At 44.5% G+C, this 25,058-nt stretch overlaps 1 protein-coding gene across 1 annotated transcript in view; it reads right to left on the bottom strand.

The window, feature by feature from the left end:
- Window positions 1-25,058, bottom strand: part of khdrbs3 (KH domain containing, RNA binding, signal transduction associated 3) — a gene marked incomplete at its 5' end in the record, with an annotated part of 110,493 nt that overhangs the window by 16,409 nt on the left and 69,026 nt on the right. Inside the window, 4 exons of the mRNA XM_083646563.1 lie at window positions 9,699-9,879; window positions 12,979-13,118; window positions 16,182-16,328; window positions 24,675-24,791. Of these exons, the coding sequence (XP_083502689.1) occupies window positions 9,699-9,879; window positions 12,979-13,118; window positions 16,182-16,328; window positions 24,675-24,791 (585 nt within the window). The remainder of the gene's footprint in view (window positions 1-9,698; window positions 9,880-12,978; window positions 13,119-16,181; window positions 16,329-24,674; window positions 24,792-25,058) is intronic.

The raw sequence follows: 25,058 nt of genomic DNA, 5'->3' as shown, positions 1-25,058 counted from the left end.
CACTTGAGGAAACCGTGAGTTTGCACGTTGATATAAGCGATTGCCCGAACGATTCATTAATTAATAAACTAGTGAACGTGAAGTGAAGTGAAGTGAGTCACACCCGCCCACTCAGATCTGCGGATAATGACCTGCCACTGTTTAACATGAGGTGCGATTGCGTGGAAGCGGATCTTATACCGGTGGTCGAGGTAGATAAGATACGGAGTCGCGGGAGTGCGCGTAGGCCGGCTAATTGTTGTTTAACATGCAGGCCAACCGGCTAGGAGCAGGTTATAATACGGATTCCACTGCATGTTAAGAAGTGGCTTTAGTCATTACTGTGTGATGGCCTCTAATTTCATTGGTGACCTCGTTTTGTTTTAGCTTTTGTGCTTTCTGCAAAAGTTTGTGAGTCATAGTGCTCTTCTCCTGCCCCAGGCTAAAGCTCTTCTCCTGCCCCAGGCTAAAGCATAGCTCTTCTCCTGCCCCAGGCTAAAGCAGAGAATGCCTGGCTCTTCTCCTGCTCCAGGCTAAAGCAGAGAATGCCTGGCTCTTCTCCTGCCCCAGGCTAAAGCAGAGAATGCCTGGCTCTTCTCCTGCCCCAGGCTAAAGCAGAGAATGCCTGGCAGAGGATACTGTACTGTAGGTGTAGTGAGGAGGACACACCTCTGCCACAAGACAACACTTTGCTTGATCTTCATATGGGCTGGCACTGATTGATCGATCACTCACTCACTCACTCACTCATTCAGTAAGTCATTCATTTCCCCCCAGATTTGTCAAATTATGTTATTCAAATTGAATTATTCAAGTTGAGCCATTCAAATTCAAATATAAAATATAGCCGCAAGCGGCGATGGGCGGGGTTCAAGCCTTGCGCAGATGACAAAGCTTCTGATTCTGACTAGGACATCCTCCTTGATATATCTGACAAGTTTCGCGATCATTGGACAAACAGGTGTGGAGTTACAGCCTTTTTTTATGTTAAGCCACGCCCATTTCTGGCGTTTATGGCACCCCCTTTTGGTCGAATTGCACAATTGGGACCGAATTGGGATGGTCTCCGAAGATATCCAACAAGTTTCGTGAAGATTCGTTAATCGGTCATGAAGTTATGACAATTTAGCTGAGAGGCCACGCCCTCACAAATTTAACGATCAATATCTCCGAAACGAAAGTAGATTTTAAAAATCCACAAATCACGATTGTAGAGCTTGCTCCCTAGATGCTTCCTGGCGATTTTGGTGCAAATCGGTCCAACGGTCTAGGAGGAGATGTCAAAAACGCCCATTTCCGGCGTTTATGGCGCCCCCTTTTGGTCGAATTGCACAAAATTTGACACGCATGGTCTGGGATGGTCTCCGAAGACCTCCTGCAAGTTTCCTGAAGATTCCTTCATCGGTCATGAAGTTATGACAATTTAGCTGTGAGGCCACGCCCTCTCACAACTTTAACGATCAATATCTCCGAAACTAAAGTAGATTTCAAAAATCCACCAATCACGATTGTAGAGCTTGCTCCATAGATGCTTCCTGGCGATTTTGGTGCAAATCGGTCCAACGGTCTAGGAGGAGATGTGAAAAATGTGTTTTCCAAACTTTTCCAAATATCTCAAAAATTTTCCAGACGGACATTGAGGGTCCTTATGGCAAACTTGTAGAGCAGGTTCACCTGAACATCTGGGGAAAAAAAGTTAGAAAATCGGACCAACGGCGTGGAAGTTATGGCCTTTAACGTAAAACCGTCGATTATAGCGCCACCTTCAGGCCGATTCGAAAAATCTTTCTTGAGCACCTACCAGCCAACAATATCTGTCATTGGGCCAAATTTCAGGTCTCTGCCATTTACCAACTCACGGGAATTTGCGTCGGGGCAGATGAACAAGAAGAAGAAGAAGAAGAAGAAGAATAATAAACCGGAGGAAAAACAATAGGGTTTCAGCCCCTTCAGGGCTTGAACCCCTAATAATTCAATTTCAGTTTCTAGTGACACATATTTCTGCCCATATTTCTATTTTCTTAGTTTGGACATGATTAGCGGGGACTCTTGGTGCTTGTATTTTACAAAGCATTCTTATATTCTCACAACTGTCTTTGGGCATCCCAGCATGGGCGCCGAAACCGTGGGTGCCGGGTCGCCCGAGCACCCACGGAAAGAGCCGAGCACCCACCGGGAAATGAGGGGAGAGAGAGAGAGAGAGATGCCTATCTGACTGATCTGACTGTGCCACAGGCAGATCCTCTCTCTCTCACTCCCCTCATTTCCCCGTGGATGCTCGGCTCTGGGCTCTGGGCTGTGGCTGGGCGGGGTCGAGTCATTTTACATTGATTTGATAGCAAAGTCCACCCGCCCGAGGCCCGCCGGTGGCCCCGGGTTGCAAAACGAGTTGATCAAAACATAGCCCGTTAATCTGATTGGCTGCATGAGTCAGTGCACTCTACGTGACCCTGCTGACGTAGTGACGTAAACACACTTGAGCGGTATCTCAGACAGAGAGTGACAGACTGACAGTATCTCAACAACTAGCCAAAACAAAATGAGGAGATTTTTGATCACAAAACCTAGTGCGGTTTCCACCACCACCAGTGCAACCGTGATGAGTACGACTTCCAGTTCCACCACAGCTGCACATTCGAGTCCGACGACAACAACCAGCGTGGTAAGTGAAATGAGTGTGTGGTTAGTGCTTTGGTCGCTTGTTCCTATTCTGTCGAACTGAAAAGTGGTGTGTGAAGTGTGTGTGTGTGTGTGTAGATCGCTGTTAAATCTCCTATGGTGCTGAAATGTGTGCGTTTGCGCCACTGCAGCTTTATCGCGTTTGGGTCGGCTCGGCTGTGCTGTGGTCGGCGCGAGCATAAGCATGGGCACCCACTGGCACAGACATAAATCGGCGCCCCTGCATCCCAGTGTGTGGCTTTCACAACTTGTTTGTCATCTCCCCATTTTCTGCACCCCCCTCCCCCATCCAGTGATCTTTGTTAGTTCCCTTCTGTTTGTTTGGAAGGAGGGATGGGAACATGCTGTAGGTCCCTCATGGAATTTGTAATTTTGCAATTACAAGAGCCTTTACAAAATCAACAATTCCCTATAGGGCAAGGACTTGTATTTTATTTTGAGTCAATAGCTGTACTTTTTACAATATTAAACCCTGATAATCTGTTAAAAAACAATAGGGGCAGCACTTTTCAAAAAAAGTGGGGCAATTTTGTCAAAAGGTCTAATTAAAAGCACTTTTCAACAAGAAGATGAAATATCCTTTCATTTCCATCCTTGCACTTTACTGCAAATGGACGCCTTACCCCCCAAAAAGAGAAAAAAGGAAGGAAAAATACACAAATTACCTAAAAAAAAAATTAACAGCTGTCAGAAAATATGGTTCTTGTTTGTAATCATTGCAACACTGGCAATATTCAAAGCAAAGATATCATCCTGGGGGAACTGTGAAGGACGTGTGTCTTCTGGGGGGATATGTGAGGAAACAGGCTGTGGAAGACAGCCCCAAAGAGAATACATTGGGAAGAAAGTCGACAGGAATCATAAGGCTTGGGAGCATTTGTAGTTCTGTTTGTAGTTCAGAAGTACATTACTGCGCATGTCAAAGTCAATGATATATAAACTTGTGAATGAATATTTATGATTTTCCCCATCCGCTTGATACATATTTATGATCATTATGTGTTAGTCTGACGCTTGATTTGACAGAAGAACCAAGCGTGACCCTAGTCGTGAATATTCATGAGAATCATTGAGTGGACCAAGCTCACATCTCCATCACATCCTCACATCTTGCTCCTTGGAAATAGAGTATGATCACCGTATTGCTGCAGATGGTCCTGGTTTTAACCAATACTATTATGCTAAATATACCTACAAAGGTAAAGGAAACAAACTAACAGCAACTAGAAATACTGTACAAAATCAGATTTGAGTGGCATTCCTCACTGCTGAGTAGCAGGAAAAGAAAACCCAATGCAAATCAAACAATTTATTCAAACTCAGAGCCAAAGTGTTTGAAGAAAGCTGAAACAAAAAGACACCTATTAAAGTATGTTTGTGCATCCACACAAACGTTATTCGAAAATCCATCCTATTTGAAATTGAAATCATGTTGCTCTGTTTTCGCCATATTTTGTTTCAAAACTCGGAGGATTATCCTTCTCTTCTTTTCTTTTTTAAATCTGTTTAGTGTAAAAGTTTGCTCTACCAGGGTAGGATAACGTCTGGTGATGAATACTGAATGATAGCAATCTCGGCAGGAAGACAAAAAAGTAAAGTCATGTAGTTCTGGCTGTGAAGGCAGCCTGACTATCAAATAAATCAGTCTCCTCCAGTGTAAGAAGCAAGAGGACAGCCACAACCTGTGTCGGATTAGATAGTCAATATTGGAGATACTCCATATTGACTCAGAAATCAAGCCAGCCTGTTCTTACACATCAACAGCATAAGGCCATATGGCCTCATGATAATAAACAGAAAAGCTCATTGTTTTCTCCTCTGTTTTGTTTTCTTAAAAGAAAATCAAGGGCAACAACATTCAATCACTTTCAATTTAACTTCAAGCAGCTGTAAAACACAAGCTACAGTATCACCTAGAGGATATATTTAAACTTGAATGAGTGAATGAATATTTAAATCTCCTGCTGATCTCTCTGAATTTTATGAAGTAAGCACAAAGTGTTCAATTGCAAATACATTGCCCCATGCACGACAAGTGAGAATTACGTGTTCCCAGGAATGTCATCTTCACATAAATTGTGTCCACCACGCTCAATCTGTACTTCAGACGTCATTGTCGTTTCACAAACCTTTGTGTCTAGCTAGGATCCACTGTGGCTACAGAACTGTAACTTCAACAAATCGGGTGAGATTGCATTTCAGCCTCTAACCAGCAACCAAAACTGACTTGCACTTCCTGACTGCGAAGTGATATGACTAGATGTGAAACAGCGGTCTGTTATTCCGAAATAACCGACCTCAGAATGCCTTCATTGACCAGTAAGCATTGAGTATTCAACAAACACACGTCCAGATATACAGTAACATCTAACGCTTCACGGATATCTTATATTATCTCATTCAATAACTTAGTGTGGTTGGCATGGGGAGCAGTTTCTGAACAAAATCTGCAAAAATCTGCCTATAATGTACTGCTAACCTAGAGTATTGCTTGTCCTTATATCCAATGTAGTGCCTTAATGCACAAAGCACTGCAACCCATGGTCTGGTGATGTTTGTTAGCAGAGCAGGTAGATGACCAATCTTCAGCACAAGCCAGGTACCATTAGTGCTAACTGATCCATCTCATTTGTGACCCTATCTAGGTGCTGTCCACTCACATTGGAGAGCGCATTAAACCTTAACAATGGCATGTTATTGCCATTTATTAGACCGGCCACTCTATAATTGAGTTACAAGCAACCTGAGAGGAGAAACATGGTTGTGTTATAAACCACGGCGCTGCAAGTCTAAAAGAAAAAAGCCACTTGTGCTCCTTTACTTTGGTCTACGGCTGTGGGGTTGATGGAAAGCAGCCTCGATATGGAAAGTGGACTGTGACGGTATAAGTGATGCTATTATACTATTTGATGCATTCACATCACATCGATATGCCATTTACTCAAAATGCACAATAACACAACAATACTGCAATAGCGCCATGTTGCCAAGACTAAACGGGATTAGTGTGAGAGTGAGAGGTGCGGGGGGGGGGGGGGGGGTTAGAGAGGCAGAGAGAGAGAGAGAGAGAGAGAGAGAGAGAGAGAGAGAGAGAGAGAGAGAGAGAGAGAGAGAGAGAGAGAGAGAGAGAGAGAGAGAGAGACACCCCTAAGTGAGTCTTTCATTTGTATGCCAGTGGATGGCTGAGAGGCGTGTTGTTAAAAGATAAGGACTGGCCTGTGAGGCCACTGAAGACTAACAGAGGGCCTGGCACTGCATGTTACAACAGCAGTATCACAGCTGCTGCACTGTGCTCGACAACACCACTGTAACAGATAGGGACGCCACGGTCATCCAGAATCGCCTTTTGAGGAGGCAGATTTGTTCAGAGCGTATACTGTACAAAATCCAAATGATTTCCACATTACACTGAGGAGAACTGGACGTGCTACCACGCTGCCCACGCACCGCTCACATCTGAGAAGGCGTCACAATTCTGCAAATGACAAAACATGGAAACTTCACACAGATTAAGCAAATCAAGAGGCAGAGTCTTGTTTTTACCCGACTACTGTATTATGATGGCATCTGTCAAGAGGAGAAAACATGCCTGGCCTCCATACAGCTGTTCCACACATGGCTTTTCATGGATACGAGCGATTTAATTTCCAATGGTATTAGTCCAGGTAAACAAGAATAGAATAGAAAAGGATAAGAATATTTGCATGCCATGGACAGTGGTCTTTTTTATCCTTCTCCCAGTTTCACAAACCTGAACAGGCTGGAATTGGTTGAAGCCGACTGGACCATCAGATTGAGAAAAGTCCAAAAGTGCCATAGAATGTCGAAAAGTTGCCGCATGCGTCAAGACTTGACACATTGGTCTTGAGCCTGACTCAGTCTTGACTGGAGTGGTCTTGACTGCAACACTAGTTGGAAGCAGCCTCGCTGGATATGAAATATCCTCCAGCCCCTTGCACTCAATTGAGTTTTAAAGCACAAGGATAGCAGCACCATGGACAAAATAACAGTCTTCACTGTCCAGCAGACAAACAACCCTCAATTAACCCTCCCTGACTCTCCGCTCAACACGGCCGGCCGTGCAGCAGCCAGAAGGGCCCCGGGGGTCGTGACGGCGATTCGTAACGCCGCAAGAGTCAGCGAGCAGGTTATAACCCGCAATGCTCAGAAAGGATTACTGTATCCGCAGGACTTCACCTAAACAATAGCGGCCCGCTTGCGTTCCGCATCACTTGGCTGCCGCACCCAATGGGATTAAAGCTTCTCATCTGGTATGGATTCAAACACACACAGTTAGAGTCATATTGTAGGCCTTATTAATTTAGCGTGACAGTGGAGTTCAGCTCGTGCTTAGCCGACTTTCAACTAGCCTCCTCGGATGCTTGCAACGTTCAAATCGGGAATCTAAGGGTGCTTTCTCACTGGCGCCGCGGTACCGTTCCCGAGCACACTTGTCCCCAAATTGACCCCAGTTTCGGAACATTTGACGAGTGTGAACGTTGCGTTCCGTTCCGTTCCGTGCCCGGGTGCGCAACAGGGAACCGTGACAGCATCCACTTGTAAAGGTGGTCTGGGGAGCACTTCGGCGTGCCCGGGCACGGAACACTTGCGAGTGTGAAAGCCAACCTTTCCGAACCTCATAGACAACAAACGGGCGACGATAAACTCCACGCATAGTTGATGTGCACTCTGTTCCGTTTCCGAGCGCGGAAGAAATGTCAAATGTGAAAGCTGACCAGCGGGGGAGAGGGGAGGGGGGGCATAGTTCCCGGGTGCGGAACGGAACGAAAGCAACCGTTCCCAGTGAGAAAGCCTAAATGAAGCTGCTAAGTGTCCTTGTCGCATGCCAAAATGCTAGGAAATCGATGGCATGTGCCCTTATTTAAAGGAACACTACACCGATTTTCAACCAGCTTTGTATCATTACAAAATCAGTAGTATATCAGAAAACAGTAAACAGTTTTGCAGACATTCATTTAGTTTGACAGTTATTGAGAGCTGATTTGAGTGAAGTTGTGGACCAGTGATGTCATTCATGCACACATGACATCACTGGTCCACAACCTACAGTAACCCAACTCTCAATAACTGTCAAACTAAACGAATGTCTGCCAAACGGTTGACAGTTTTCTGATATATACTGATGTTGTAATGATACAAAGCTGGTCGAAAAGCACTCGGGTGTTCCTTTAAGAATGGAGAATTACATTATGACTAATTCTTCTCCAATGGGATTAGTGGCAGGTAAGACAGTGATCTCAATGCGCCTAATGAATAACACGGAATGAGATTTGGCTGCAAGCATAGTAAGCATTCATGTCTGATGGGGCTGCCAAGACTGAATCATCGTATAATAAGATTTCTATGATTTTGTTTGGTAACAATTGGATTCAGAGTAATTTGATACTGATACTTACGGTACAAATACAAAGCTTTGATAGAAATGGATTATGTAAACCAAGCCATCCAGACAAAGATATATCCATATGTCATCGTGACAAAAGAGGGTACATAGATCTTAATGTGTTTTGTCTCTAAAGATAGGAGAACAAAAAGCAACGCACGCCTGCGGCTGAACTCATGTTTTGGCCTCTGATGATGATGCCACACAGCAACTAATAGACAAGCAGAGATGCAAGAAGAGAAAGATGGCGACAGGCAGGCACATCAGTGTAGGCTAAGCAGTAATACATGTAGGCAGCAAACAAGGGCGAGAAACACCTCCATGTCATTTCATCAATGATGAATACATCAGCCTATCTGTCAGTATAGCAGACAGAGAACAGAGGTCCTGGGATAGCGATGCATTCAGATAATGCAGAGCAACTCATTCAGCCTTTAATTTGTAGCGATGTGGTTAGATTTATCATCTGGCAGATGTTGGGTCTCTTTTTCCCCCAACGCAGATACACAGGTGCAGGTGTCGGGGGACGCAGTTTACAACTGTGACAATGATGGGAAACAGCTGGTCCAGGAGTCATTCCCTATGACCTCCACGCATTTGAATCGCAACCTCTGAATAAACCTGTCAGATGTTGTTAGGTATGGGCTGCTGGGGCAATTTTCCAACGCAGGCCACCTCCTCTCTCCCTCGATCTGCTAAATATGCTATGTTGATGGCGGAGTCCCAGGGGAACTCGCCTTGACAGTGCGGCGGGAGACTCCCGGCAAATGCACAAAGGCTATGACTCTAAGCCTAATATATTCATCTGTGGCAGCTGTTGATATTTCAGCAAGGTTCCCATAAGACTGTGCAGGTAGAAGCTACAACACCCAGATCACAATAACAGCAACAATAACAAATCTATTCTCTCTCTCACATGTTGTAAGATAAATCCCATATGGTATTTTTGACGGCAGATACGAATATTATTGGATATTTTTGGACTGAATTGACCGATAATCCGATATTTAATGCCGATCGAAAAAAAACATTCCAAAACATTCCAGGGATTCAGTGTTTCTTGTGTCTATTTTGACTCTGACTTTGGATATTGACACCACTTTTTCCTGCCTATCTAAAGGTTTTTCACCACCTGGTCCTTGTTCTCTCCCCAGCACTATGAACAATGTAAGGGATTACACCCCTGGCCCTCAAACTCATGGATATGCATTTAGTTAGTATGTTGAAGGTTCTAGTGCAGAGCTCCTGAAAATAGACGAAGACACTCCCTAAGCATTGTTTTCCCATTTGGAAAGAAGATGTGTACAGTCTTTATTGCCTCTTTTGGTCTTGATCTTGAATAGGACTTGATTTCCTCTTGTGATGTTCTTGAACCCCTTTGGACCTGGTCTTGACTTAACCTTGACTGGACCTGGCATTTCGGGGGTTGTCTTGCAATAGGACCATAAAACTCTCAATTGAAAGCCAAACTTCTGAAATTCTTCTAGGTGGGATAGCAGCTCCTTAAGGCCAGTATCAGCCCAATATGTCAGCAAACCCATATATCAGTCTAATGTTAAAGTGTGTAAAGGATCAGTTTGGGTGTGTGAAGTCCGTGTGCATCTGTACAGCGTAGCTTCTACATAAATATACTCACATATTCGCCGTATGTGTCCTGCACTATGGGAGGGGGCGGTCGGTATCCGGCAGGTGGGGGGGCACCTCTGGCTCTCTGCACCCCCCTCCCTCTGGAGGATGGCGCCCGGCTGGGTGGCGCACCTCTGGGTGCTGCTCCCCGGGGCACCGCCGCATGCAGAGGAGGAACTCCTCCTCGACTCCTGAGTCACAAGACAAACAGCCAGCGGCTTTTAGATGAAAGGACATCTGGCAGCATCTGCACATTAATTTTCACAGGTCTGTGGAGCTTTTTGTGGAGTTTGCAGTCAATGTTACCGCTGTGGATTATTACAAAGAGAATTGGATATTGGATATTTTGGATCAGATTTAAAACAAATATCCCCTTTTTACACAGGTTATTCAGATGATCTTGGACAGTTAAATGAAAATCCACCCTTGGATACGATTACACTGTGAGATACCATCAGTTATTTTGTGAAGAAGTGTTGTAATTCACTTTTTCGGTGTACCCACTTTCTCACAACCTGCCTCATCTACTTCGACTTCGGTTAGCGACTTCCTACATTTCCCACGATCTCAACAAGGACCAGAGAATGTGCCTGAACTCGTTCCATTCAGCGGTGGGTTATGTAGGTGGAGAGAGCAATCGCCAGAGTGGAGTGAGAGAGAGTTTTCCCAGTCGAGAAAAAGTGAATTGGTCCCTCTGCCTCTTCTGTGATGGATTTCTCTCTGTATGATTGTCGAATGTTGGTGCGAATTGGTGAGTCTAGAAAGAAGCCCCGACTCTTTGATTCACACAAAAACCCGACGTCTGATGTTTTAGATGGCTGGAAACTTTCCTGCTATCAAACCCTGTGGAAATATCTCTACATGATGTCACATTGTCTACGTTTTGCCAGTTATCCTTGGAAATAAGAAAAATAATGAGTAGAGAAAAGCAAGATACATCTCCAATAACTGTTTAATATTGTGAAGGTGTTTAGGGCAGCAGTTTTACTGTAATATGATATGCATACTGGGGGGAGGGGGGTGTTACAGCACATTTTCTGGTCCATAAACATTGACACTAAAATTAATTAACACAGACCTCACGCTCTAATGTGTGATGTAAGCGTGATGCAAGCAACGTCGAGCTGCTCCGGTTAAATTGAAAGGCGGCCTGACCTTGTGGTTTGGCAGGACGTTTTTGTTTAAATTGAAAGGCGGCCTGACCTTGTGGTTTGGCAGGACATTTTTGTTTAAATTGAAAGGCGGCCTGACCTTGTGGTTTGGCAGGACGTTTTAGTTTAGCGTTTACATCCAACGGGCTTTCCTTTTACAGCGCTGAACTGATCTGAACCAGCAGGTTTAGTCCTAGCAGCAGAAAACCACCAAGGCTGCTCTGCGGGTCACTGTTTTCCTGTGCTTTCCATTCTGTCCTCAATGAGCTGTATAGCACATTGATGAAAACATCCCAGGTTTGGGGCTGGGAGGGAAATTGTTTCTGGCTAAAAAGAACGGTGGTGAATGTTTAGATGGCACAATTGAACTGTCCTCTAGCGTAGGGAAAAAAAAACATGAAAGTCAGTTCAGGCCTTCTCGTCCAAAGTCAGAGCAAGGTGGACTATGTGACCCTACACAGTCTATGTCCTTGAGCAGTGGCATCTGCTAAAAGTAAGCACACATTGGCAGGAATGTGCAGTGGACTTCTGTCTTATCACAGTCAAATTAGGTATGATAAACGTTGATGGGCATTTGTCACAGCAGCCACTATGTGTCTAAAAGGCAGGGTAAACACGGGTGCAACCAAAACATCAATGACGACCCAAGCACTAGAACACCTAACTGGATTGGAAGTTGAAAAGTTATGGAAACCCTCATTAAACTTTTGGTTGCACATGTGTTTACCCTGCCTTTTCGACACAAATGGCTGCTGTGAAAACTGCCCATTGCAGTGTAATTTAAAAGACAGGCAATTATAGTCTGACTCAGAGCAATGCCAATATGCCTCTCTGTGACCTTGTCCAAATCTGTTTGCTTTTATAAACACAAGGAGCCCACATGGTAACACTTTGCACTTCCCATTTCAAAGCGTGCCGTTGATGTCGAGAATGTCCAAGTGTTGGAACGGCCATGAGTGTTTTTGTTTGTGCTATTATGGGGTCAGAGTCAGAATTAGCATGGGTTCAGTGCGACGGTAGAGAGGCCAGCAGATCATTTGCATAAGGCTTAATATGCAAATTGGACTTTACTATGCTGCTGTTTATGGACACCATTACATGACTGTACACTACTATCTGCTATAAAATGTGAAATTTGTTTTCAGAAGGCATTGGCAATGGGCTGCCAGATTGACCTAATTCAATTCAGATTATATTGGTCTCAGTTTAATTATGGCCATCATACAATGGAATAAAAACCCTCCATTTACAGTGTTAACACAGTGCCAGCCTAAATTACAACAACAGGGAAGATCATCTCATTTCACCTAACTGAGACGCTGAGATTCTGCTTATTTGGCCAAATGAAATTCTGGTGTCAGGTATAAACACTGATGAATCCAAACTTGAGAGTGAAAACCAAACTGCCTCCTAAGCAGCAGAGAACCATCCAGAGAAAGATGGACTCATCTTTTGTCTCTCTCGTCTCTTTGGTATCAAAGTTCATCTTGCTACCTTCAGGCAAAGCCGTTTACTGCCATTCATTCCTGTACAGTATGAAAAACAACTCCCACAGACTTGAACATTGCCTGTGCTACAGTAGATAAGCCATTACAGTAAACATGAAGACCTACTGTAATTTGGTTTTGTCACAGTTTGTGTTTTATCATTATTTCATTGTGCCCGAGCTGACTGTTTTCATATCAATGTGTTACATTATGCTCTGCTTACTGTCAATCACCTCACAAACACAGGAAGAAATGCGAGTCGCAAACAAAAAAGGCCCTCAAAAGCATGTCGCCTTACAGACTTTTGTTGTCACATTCATATTTAGGGCATCTTTGTTAGCTGGGACAGCGGTTCATTTCAAACGACTGAAAACAAGTCGCCCAAATCAATTTACATGCGACTTGCGAGATTGGTGGAAATATAAACTAGACAGAGACAGAAGGAAATGGACTCGAACTCTAACTGACACCGGAGTTCTCCTTTTAATTCTGGAATCTCATTATCGAAATGCAAAAGGATATCCTACACAATCCATCTGCACTCTGCAGACAAAATACTAGCTCGCCAACAGCTCTTTAAAGTGTAAATAATACCCAAGCATCGACCTTAACAAAGCGCACTCACACACACACTTCTTGGAAAGCAGGTTACCTGGGAGGCCCTGGAACAGGTGTCCCTCTTGCACGGGCGGCTGACTTGCCCCTCACCGACGGCACCTTGGCATCCTCCGAGCCGCCATTCAGGTACGTGAGCTCCTGCAGCTGGGCCTGTCTGATCTCGTCATTGTAATCCTGCAGACAGAGGCGACATGCACACACGCACACACACGGATGGACACGCACACACACACGAGCACGGTACGTGCACATGTGCACACACACACACACACAAACACACACGGCGACACACTCGCTTTCAATTACACTGTATTAAATTACGTCCTTTATCTCCAGGGCTACAGCCGCGGGAGTATCTAATTAATGTACTTTACAGTACTGCTGCCGTGACCGCTGCTCCTGAGGCAGCAAAACATTTCAGATCCCCTGTTGATAAATCCTCGGGACCCCGTTTGGCTTTATCGCCTCACACAGTTGTTTTTCCGCCAGTGAATTAAAACGCGTAATTAACATGGAAATAGGCCTTTAAGCACAAAGCGACTGATATGATTGTCATGTGTCCGCTCTATATCAATAGATATATTTGGATGGTGGAAAGAGGGTGTGGGAGCGGGGCGGGAGCGGGGTGGGGCGGCTGGTAATTAATGATGAGATGTAAATCATCATAGCTCAGAGCACGGGAGAGAGACAGCGTACAGAATGAAAATGAGCTCCCCCGCATACCGGCGCCGAAGAGGGTCGGCCCATGCGGCGTAGGGGTTTCACAGACTAGTCGACTATCAAAACCACTACTCGAAACTGTGCATGATAGTCGACTAATCGATCATTAATGGTTTTAGGGATGAACAAAATAAATAAATAAATTTAACATACTGTACAGTAGATTTGTTTCATACCAACTCTTTGACTGCAGTAACAACATAGACTTTCAGGTATAGCAATGATGATGTTGATTTGGTAGAGTTCTTTCTCAGCACAATCCATGCTGTGGCTCATAGCAGCTTTGGAAAGATGGGGAAATGCAAGGTCACTGGGGTCACGCTCCTGTATGTACAAGCTGACTGAAGCTAACTGAAATGTACTTTGTGTGCACTGTGGAGGACATTTCAGTGAGCCTCAGTCAGCTTGCACAGACAGGAGCATGACCGCATTGACCTTGCATTTGCTTTCCCCAACTTTCCAGAGCTACTATGAGGAACAGCATGGATTGTGCTGAGAAAGAACTCTACCAATCATCATCATCATTGGTAAGTAGCAAATAGGGCTAATCTTAAAAAAAAAAAAAAGTGAACTATCCCTTTAAGGTATTTAGAGACTGAAAGACTCCCCTCTATGTTACTGCAGTCAAACAGTCGGTATCTCCAGCTCAGACAAGCCGGGGTTTAGCAGCTCATTTGTAACAGCCTCTCAGAGCCAATCGAGGACTCTGCTATTGCACCCCAGGAAGTTAAACCGTTTTGAGACTTTTTTGATGAGAATTGAACATTTTTATTGGGTGAAAAAAATATGACATATCTCCCATGACTATAGTGGACTACTTTTTGGGAGTAGTGGATGACTAATAAAATGCAGTAGTCGTGAACGCCCTAATGCAGAGTGAACGCTGCCCGTTTTTTATGCTCATGGCGTCCCAATCGGGATCGTGCGTTGAATCGGACGAGCCCTCCGGAGCCTCAGACGGCCCTGACAGCATCACCGTCAGGGAGAAAGAGCGAGCGGAAGAGAAGCTTATCTCTATCTGTCCACCATTATTCACTCGCTTCGAGGAGCAGAGCAAGCCCCAACCTCTGCTTCTGAAAAATAAAGCCAATGCAGAAGTACCAAAAAACTGCAGTTCCTCAAATGGCCGCTTGAGGCTGGCTCCAAAAGCAAGTCAATCCCCATATACCCCATGTTGTTAAAATGCCAATTAACTTTACAGCAGAAATAAACATGTTGACATGTTTTGGTCTCCATAGCTAACAGTGCAAACACAGCAGTCGCTGAAGCACCGCGAATAGCCATGAGACGCCTGGCGCAAAGCAAAGGCACCGCTTTCGGAGCAGATAGGGGGATGCATATATATTTAAGCAATATAGCATGAGAGCCAGTGTGTTGTGCCAAATATATCCCCCTGATCAGCTGTTATCCCACGAGGCCGCAGGCCGAGTGGGATAACTGCTGAGCAGGGGGATATATTCCACAACACACGCAGCTCGAGTGCTATATTGCTTTTATAAAATGGTTTCCAAGTATGATAATATAATAATAATAATAATACTATAAGTCCGACTCCGACTGGCATGTCATTCTGATAGAGTCAGTTGAAACACTACTGTAAGGCGGGACCGCAAGAACATGCGGGTGATTTGATTGGATCGTTCTGGAGACTGAAGTTGACATTGGCCAATCCTGGCGCTTGCTGAGTAGCTGAGAGCTTTCTGGAAACCCCGACAGGCAGCATTCTCAGCGCTTGCTGAGAAGCTGAATGCTTTCTGCAAAGCCCGACACCAACTAACATTACGGGGTTAAATGCGGGGTTAAATGCGGGGTTAACAGCCTTTCTTTTGCAAAGAAGACATTAGCCCGCATCTATTCTTGTACAAAACATCATTTTCTGCGAAGTATTAGTAAAGTTATAAGCGAAGATCGATTCACAAGGATCTGACAGCTGTCTCCGCCATTTTTTTTTTCTACGTTGTCATTTGAGGTAAGCCTTATTATTACTCTCTTAGTAAGAGAGTTGCCATGGCAACCAATAACCCATGGCCATGGGTTATTGAACTCGGTTACTGGAATTATACAATGGCTGTGAACCAATCAGATTGCTTGATTTGAGAGAGCCGTTTTATAATTATATATAACTCCCCCATTTAAGTCTATGGCTGCAAAGAGAAGTCCGATTGTATAGAAGTCAATGAAAATGACCCTACTTCTCACTTGATTTATCACCTCATTAAACACTTTCCTAATGAGTTTACGGTCTCAATTGCTACATAGTTTCTACAAGTCTTCTTCAATACATCGTCATGTTCATTGTGTCAATAATGGTCCTATTTTGAGTAAAATAGACGATAAAGCGGACTATGTTTTGTGGGCGTGATTGACAGCTTGCCCGTTCAGTGATTGCGCAGCTAGCTCGCCGATCACAGACCAATTGGCGGGCGCTGCGGAGTCTGCATTCGACCATTCGGCCAATGGCAGACGTCACGGAGGCTACATATTTGTATACGCTGCAGAGAAGGTAAAGGAACGTACTGGGATGAGGAACTTCTTGATCTCCTCCAGTGCGTGACCCATCCTGGCGTAGGCCTCGGCCGGCGGGGCGAACACCTCGATGAGCACGTGCAGGTCTTCGTTCAGGTGCTGGTATTTGGCCTCTCCGCTCTTCCGTAGTTCTTCCTCCTGTCGGTACAAAAAGCAGCCATGTATATCACACACCCTCCATCTAGGCCCTAGGGAATAAACACGCTGTCAAAGCCTGGGAACATTTCTCATGGATCTTTGCATTTCCGCAAGGATTTATTCTAGGGAGTTTATCTACAACTGTTCCATAATGAGGTGGAGCGCTTGAACGCTACGTGGAGTGTGATGCATTAGTTGCATGGAGACAGACCAACAAAAAAATAAAAATAAAATAAAGACATCCATGGGCCTCTTGTAAAGGAACATTTCTGTCAACAGGCAATCCTACAAATCCCTTCAACCGCTGCTGTCACATTTAAATGATTGCTTTAGTCCTCTCACAGCTGCCTGTCCTCATAACAAATGTACAGATGAAGCCAGTTGAAAACAACACATGGTTCTATGTGCGCTCAAATACTCCATCATCTTCTTTTTTTTCTCGGTTCACGCTATTCCCCCCAGTTCCCCTCCCTCCCGAACAGGCGACCCGACCGAGCAGAGGAGGCACTAGTGCAGCGACCGACCAGGACACATACCCTTAATCTGGCTTACCCGCAGAGACAGCCAATTGTGCCTGTACGGACAACGGACCAAGCTGGAGGTAACATGGGGGCTCGAACCTGCAACCCTTGTGTTGGTACAGTAGGCATGGGATCTACTGCTGCACTACCCGGAAGCCCTACATTTATATTAGCTTGATTGACAAAATATATATCCATATCTATTTGAATTAATTCACCGCTTTTGTGCTCGAAGTCAATAATGATTAATCTTTTCAAACCACCTTTACTGCAGACAAAGAGAATAATAGGGTACTTATTAAACTTTGTTTTACTTCACTCTCTCTCTACATTGTGCCAATACTGTAGGCAGTCACTAATCATTATCATCATACCTTTAACTCAGTTTGGAGTAAGAGTGCTTTAATGGTACTCGAGAGTACTGTAGCTCACCAAAAATACTGGAGAGCTTACTATCTTTTAAATGATCACCATTAAGACTTTCTTTATGATTCAACCCCCCAAGGCCATTTGGGTCCTTGCGAATCATTTTTAGTCATAATTGAGTCTGTTATCAGTCAAGGATTTTGAGGACGGTGATTTTTTTTAAAAACATATTCACCAAAGAGGCTGTGGTTTACAGTGATGTTTGAACAGCTAAGGGGGTCTTATGCGCTCTGCTGCCTCATGGCGCTTATTGCATTTATAAAACGGTTACTATAGACGGTTTTCATGGAATTGTGTAGCTAGGGAGCAGTCTGTAACCTAGCTGATTTCCTGTCAGTTATTGTACTAGCAAACACTGCAACAGGAAGTAAGCTGGGGGACATTTAGAATGTTTATGTTGTCAAGTTGAAACTGTCCATACCTGCCAAGGTTTCATAAGATAAATACACAGCAACAAAAACTGCAACAAATAATCATTCCGCCAAGCAATGTAATCCTTGAGCAGAATTAGCTTTAGAAGAATGGTTGCCAAGCCACACAGATGTTGTTTGGTGCAGTAATACTGTGATGCGGTCACGGCTGTGTGTTTATAGAGTATTTTACAACACCTTTGAACGCGGCTCAGTCAATCATAATCAAGAACCGGAACTGTCCGTTTTATAAGTAATAATCTATGACATTTTCATATAAATGACTGTTTTGCTAAACTATATTGCTGATTGATATAAAACAATAGTGATCCAATCTATATCCAGTTTATTGAAGCTTTTACAACCCGGTCTCACTTCATGGCGTACAAATAACACAGGTTTCCACTTTCAAAATACAGATGAAGTGAGGTGACATATTTCATGCAATTCAGACCATTATTCAGAATTCAGACACATCATAGTGCCACCTACTGGCAACACAAAAAGTTGGTTATCTCGAGAACCGTTTGTCCGATCGACTTCAAACTTGGCGGGTGTGCTGCTGGGAACCAAAGAAAGTGCAATCCTGAATTTCATGCAATTCGACCAATCAGAACATGACTTTCACATATCTGGAGCACCATTCATCCGATCCACCTCAAACGTGGGTGGTGCACTGCTGGGGACGTGACAGAGTGCAGTGATGAATTTCGTGCAATTCGGACATGGGCATAGTCATAGTGCCACCTACTGGCAGCAACACAAAAATAAATCTCGAGAACTGTTCATCCGATCGACTTCAAACTTGGCAGGTGAGACCCAAGAAACTGCAGTGTCGAATTTCATGCAATTCATCCAGATGGGTGGGAGTGCTGCAAGCAGGGGGAGGATGGGGGAGGGGTCAAGAGTGGGAGAGCATGATGTGTGGATGGGGGAAGCGGAGGAAGGAGAACGGGCACTGCACTAGTCAATATAAAATCCATGGAAAAAGGCGCCACAGTCCCGCCCACACTGTTTGATTGACAGGTGATTTCTGGGAAGAGCAGAGCATTGCATTGCACCATTACAAGTGAGGATGTTGAGGATGAGTAAACAGTTACAGAAAAAGACTATTCACCTTATGTTCCAACACAGGGGTCAGCCACTTACTTCCTATTGTGTTTACAGTGACAGTACAGCACTAGTGACCAGGTAAAACCATTAAAAGAACTGGATAGGGGACGTGCCACGCCCACCCATGCATTCGGACGGAGGTTGCTCATTGGCGCATGAAGCCATCATGGGGGCTTTTTCTTCCTGGCTTTACTTCCTGACCATGCAGCCCAAGGCAAAGTGCGCATGTGTGCCATGACGTGTTCCATGACGTCTCCCACTCCTCCCACCCATGGATTGTATTACAAGAATAAAATTCCCCTGGGTTTAACAGCTGCCGGGGTCCCCATGCAAGTGGATGGGAATTTTCCTTTCTGGGCTGCATGGCGTCACGTGACTTGCAATACAGAGCTTCGCCACCATGTTCAAATGGCTTCACAGCCCAGCGCTATTCCTGGGGGCTTGGGTAAAACAGACAGTGTTTTGAACAGGAAGTCATAACACAACTGGGTCAAGTGGGTGGGGCTACATAAGGTGAATAAGCTACAGTAGTAGAGGTACAGGCTTTAAAGTGATTGTATTTGTATTGTTATTTATTCCTCAAAAGTACTCAGTCTGTAAGTAGAGCAACTGTACTGTAACTCACTTCCCACCTGTGACTACAGAACTACAGCTCATTTACCTTGGCAGAGAAATTATAGCATGTAAACAGTGAGGGGCTTCGCAGGCCATTCAGGCCCGACAGAAGCGGGCCAGTATCATGTTATTGATGGCGAGAAATAGGACAGGCAAAACCCCAAATGTCTGCCACAGCATTACGCAAAAGCAACAACCAGTTTGGCGTCCCAGTTTCTCCTTAAAAATAAATAAATAAATAAATAAAATAAGGAAAAAAAAACTGTCTTCTCCGGGGCATTCCAGTGGCGGCAAGTTACTTCCCTTCTCCCTCTCTAGCATCATGCAAGGCAGTGTCTCTGATGTCACCTAATTATAAATAACCTTCTTTTAAGAGTGCCTGTGGTATGTTAATGATATGGTAATTTCCCCCATAAATCTGTGCTTTACGAGGAGAGGGCTCCTTTGTGCATAGCACCTACGCTGATGGAGCTGCCGGTGTCAAGCCGAGTATGTAAGCAGGGTGTTGAGAGAGACGACTGCTGGAGAATCTCCCTCTCTCTTCTCTTTTTATATATTCCTATACAGTATACAGTATGCATTAAAGAAAACTGTCATTACCTGGTGTTTCTAATAGCAGCAGTCGAATCCCCCAAATACAGATGATTCGGCGGTCTAATGTTTGGCATTTATCAAGCGACAAATTGAGTTACCTCCCCTTATCCCACTAGAGGGTGACATGGGAGTGCTTTTTCACTCCTGTCCCGTCCCAATCCCGGGCCAGATTAAAACAACAACAAAACAAAAAAATCCTGTCTCATCCCAATCCAGCAGAGCAGCGAGGGAAGATATAAATAGAGTTTCCTCATATTAGAACTGCATGTGCATTTATATATACAACTGGTCTATTGTTGTCATGATTCCTGCTCCCCTAGTCCCTTGACTTTTTTTTCTCCTGTCCCGCCCCGATCACGTGATGATGAATAGTGAAAATCACTCCCATCCCACGGGAATCCCATGGAATCCCACGGGAATCCCAAAATAATGTGGCAGCCTCTAATTCCCACTCATACAGTCCGTTTCACACGTCGAAATCGTCAAAATATGTTTTTAACCCCACAATAGTTTATATTACTTCAACTCTTGTACTCATATTCCATTCGAAGAGTCGCATTTTCAAATGGATAGTGGATATCTCACTTTGTGGGATGAAACACTACCGTGTGTGTGTGTGTGTGTGTGTGTGTGTGTGTGTGTGTGTGTGTGTGTGCGTGTGTGTGTGCGCGCGCGTGCGTGTGTGACGTGTGCTGTCGTGTGGCGTGTGTGTTACTTAGTATACCAATTGTCATACATCAGCCATACATACAGCCTCTCTCGCAGTGCTGATAAGAGGCATCAATGATACAGCAGCACCCTATAGCCGCTAAGCAGCCCATGGCAGGAGATTACAGCTGTCTCTTTGGCAGCTTCTTCCCTCCGGTTTCTATTTTTCTGGCTGTAAATCTGCTTATATGAAAAGCCATTCACCCTGCAACAGAGGGCCACCACGCTTTAGACTCCGGAGCCTAATATGAATCTCTGCGCATTCACATTCATATTAAGTATTTAAGGCAGACACTGGATGCTGGGGGGTGAATTCTATTGTATTATGCCATTTGAATGACAAGAGGGAAAACACATCATATGCAATAACAGCCATCTATATGTGCTGATGTGCCGCACAACTCAATCAGCCTTGTTTATCCGCACTTCAGACATTCAAACTGGCTTATGAACACATAGGCTAAGTTGAGTTGCCCAGTTTCTTCTTTCCACTAGTAATATATATCTAGCAATATAAATCAGATTCGGTGGACATTTTTGTCAAAAGCACCTTATTGGACAATGAGTGCCAATATTATGGGTGGCCAGCCCCCGTATTGATACCCACAACAATCTCCATCAGCTTCAGACAACAACACTGCTGGTGTTGTCTGTTCATTTCTATACCATCAAAAATGAATGTCTTCCTTAAAGTGGTAATCCATAAGTTTCTCGTTGTGCCTTTGTGGTACTCATTTTATGTAGCGAGTGTGCGTGGGAGCAAGAGAGAGAGAGAGCGCCAGAGTGTGTGTGTGTGTGTGTGTGTGTGTGTGTGTGTGTGTGTGTTTGTGTGTTTGTGTGTGTGTGTGTGTGTGTGTGTGTGTGTGTGCGTGTGTGCGTGCGTGTGCGTGTGTGTGTGCGCGTGCGTGTGCGTGCATGCGTGCGTGGATGTGTGTGTGATGGTGAATGGATCAGAGCGGGAGGGAAAAGTGTAGTTAGCAAGTTGTAGCAAGTAGCAAATAAATGTATAGCGAAAGTTACGGATGTCAGAAAATAAAGACTGCAGCGTCTCAAGGCCAAGGTGCCAAGGTGCTGTCTTCATCAGGAGACTCCCAGCCAGCCAACTCCAGCTCAATGCTTTCTAGAGATTGTGGGATTTCCCAAACTGAATAAATACCACATAATTTGCCTTGCTAGCTCAATCTTGTTTTAACTAAGATATCTGCTGATTTCTCTCTCCCCATGGACAGATTTAGCCACTACGTTCGCGAACTTCACATGTATTTCTAAGCCCCGCCTCCACACAGCTTATGGCACGCTGCTCACTTGTTTAGTGAAAGGGGTGTTTGCTGGAATTGACAGTCGTGTCCCAGCGGTGCTTTGCTTAGTTCAAATGTGTCTCCAAAATTCGACAAATTCGACAGTGCACTTCCTCAGGTTCCCAACAACACATTCGATCGCCAAGTGTGAAGTCCATCGGATGAACGGTTCTCGAGATATGTGAAGGAAACATATACTGTACATACATACATACATACATACATACATGCTGTACAGTACATACTGTACGTACGTACGTACATACATACAGTACATACATTCATTCATTCATTCATTCATTCATTCCTGGAATTAATAGTTGAAACGACCATTATCCAAACTGGTAATCAGCTCATTTTTAGGGGGAGGACAGTTTTGACACACACAGAAATTAGAATATGAAAATGCCACAGATTATTAATTTAGGACAATCAAGGTATTTCTCCTCAGTAGCTCACAATTAGATCTGATGCCAGCGACAAAACTGAAACAAAGAAAATGTGATTGTTTTGTCTATCAGGCAAATTAAAGAGGGACTACAAGTCCCAGAGATGAGAATGGATGAGTTAATCACGACACTAACGAGAAGCGGTGAGCAACGTGGATGCCTTCCACCATCCGGCTGACAGCAGCAGGACAACCAAGGTGCCGTATGCAGACTGAGAGACACTGACTCAGACAGCCCAGCGCCTCTCCTCTCTTCTGCACTCACGTTCTTGTCAACAGAAGATCAAGGTCCCCCAGCAGCAAATATTTGAGGAATTATCCCAGCTCTTTGCAGTGTCTACACACACACACACCATACAGTACACTGACGCAGACAAGCTTATAAGGGGGGATGTATTGACTTGAAACAATGTAGCCTACAGTTTTATCCTCCGATGCATCTATTATCTTCCCTGAATGCCAAGATCACAATTACATTACCATCTTACATTTTCAGCAGGGTATAAAGTGTACATCATCACTTCTCGCCTCTGTCAGTACCCACTGAGAAGTGTGTTTTATCGGCATAAATAGAAACGTGTCCTTACTTGTACAGTAAGTGTGACAGTGCCTGACTGTTGCTAGCCTGGTAAAAGCTATCCTGATAACATGATCTCACTTTCTGTTTCGCTCTATGTATCAGGCTGGCCTCCAGCCTGTCCACATCGATTTCAGTGGGTGGGAGTACTTGCCTTGACGGACAACTCCTTCAGCCAATCAGCGTCACCAAATCCAAACCAAATCCACTCGGAAGAACGGCAAAAACGTCTTTTCTGCTGAGAAACCCCTGGTGCACACTCTTGTTTAATTGTTATTTAATCTATTTCTGCAATAACTGCCCTTATAGCTGCATTTACTCTAACGTTAACATTACCTCTTGTTGCTTCGGGAGGTGCCATACTGTTTTGATTTGTTTTTGATTGGCCGATTATGTTGTCAACAACGAGGTCCCGGATTGGCCCGTGCACTTGGGGGCGGGCTGGAGGCTAGACTGATCCACAGAATGAAACAGGATGTGAGGTCGCGTGATCAGGATGGTTTAGCAGGCTAGACTGTTGCTTCCATACAAGATTTTAGTTTTATTGTCGCTCGCTGTGAAAGAGCCTCTGGCTGCAGGTAGACCTCTCCCTCTCTATGGTTTCAGTATATACCAACAAAGAAACTCGGTTCTCCCTGACCTCCACAAGGAATTTCAAGCATTGGAAACTATGAGGACATATGGAGGAAAGCCGTGCAGCTCGAAATAGCAAGTGAGAAAGTGTTGACAAAGCAATAGACATCTGGGCAGTCCCAGCCAAACCCCCCGCCCCCCCCCAACAATGCAGGCAGCGGCGCACGCTGCGTCCCCGACAGAAAGCTGTCAGTCATAAATCCTGCGGGGGGGTTTTGTGAGGAGACAGGTGAGGGCTGCCGAGGTCAGCACATCTCCATGACAGATCTTTTCTCCTGGTACTCAGGAGGAGTCTGCCATCAAAGACTATTGATCACGGTAATCAAAAGGAATGCGCTGTATGATAGCGAGAATCATCGCCGTCGACAAATCACCCCGTGACAAACGGAGGAAGACGAGAGCTACAGACAGGCCCAAGTGAAGTCGCTTTATTCGCTGCTGCTGTCCAGTTTGGTGTGCCATCGATTCCGCTGTCGTAGGAATTCTCTGTTTATATACAAATATGATTACAGCAATATGATGAATGTAGACATCATTAAAATTGGATTTTGTTTGAGTGGTTCAAGAATCCACCCTACAGTCAGTTTCAGATTAAATCCAGTAAAATGCACCAAAACGGGACGTGGCCCTGATTGGCTCCTTCACTAAACAATTACTGAAATCCATCTAATCAGCCAATCAGTTGGCCTCATTTGAATCAGAGGATCTGCTGTTGTTGGACAATCAGGTTGAGTATTGTGAGGACTTGGTCATCAAATTCATTCAATTCAACTAGTTAAATTAATTTTTTAACGAATCCACATTTATTTGCAACACATCATGAGGAACATTATTTTTTATCCCGAGACATAGTATATCTGAAAACAGAATCATGAAACTGAATAAAGTGAGGCCTTTAAGATGAAATACTTGATAAATCCACTGATCCGCTCTTGATAGGAGGGGAGAAGAGTGAAGAAAGGAAGGAGAAAGATGAGAATGAAAGAACTGACTGGAGTGTTACCTTTTCTTTGTCTCTCATGGATCCCTTTCCGAGAATTGACATCTTTGTGAGGGTGTCCTCCTGTAGTCTCTTTAACGAGTTCCCGCGTGGCCCGAGGAGTTTGCCGACAAAGTTAAACTACAACAGAGAAGAAGAAGAAGAGCAGAGATCAATCAGAGTCCGTCTGTTAGAGATAAAGAGCAAAGGCATTTCTTATGTCAATCACACACCAGGCTCAAGCAGCGCGCTTTTGACTGAAGCTTATTAAAACTTATCAGCATTTCCTCCCGTCTGCGAGTTGACAGCAGACCAATCGGCTTGGAAGCCTTTCCAAACTGTCTGATACCACTCATGTTTGCAGTTTGTCAGATTTTCATGGGTAGCGGTCTTATGAAGATGCTCTGC

The sequence above is a fragment of the Poromitra crassiceps genome (genome assembly GCF_964638095.1).
Source record: "Poromitra crassiceps genome assembly, chromosome: 11".
Lineage (NCBI taxonomy): Eukaryota > Metazoa > Chordata > Actinopteri > Beryciformes > Melamphaidae > Poromitra > Poromitra crassiceps.
This window is presented reverse-complemented; position numbering and strand designations above follow the sequence as displayed.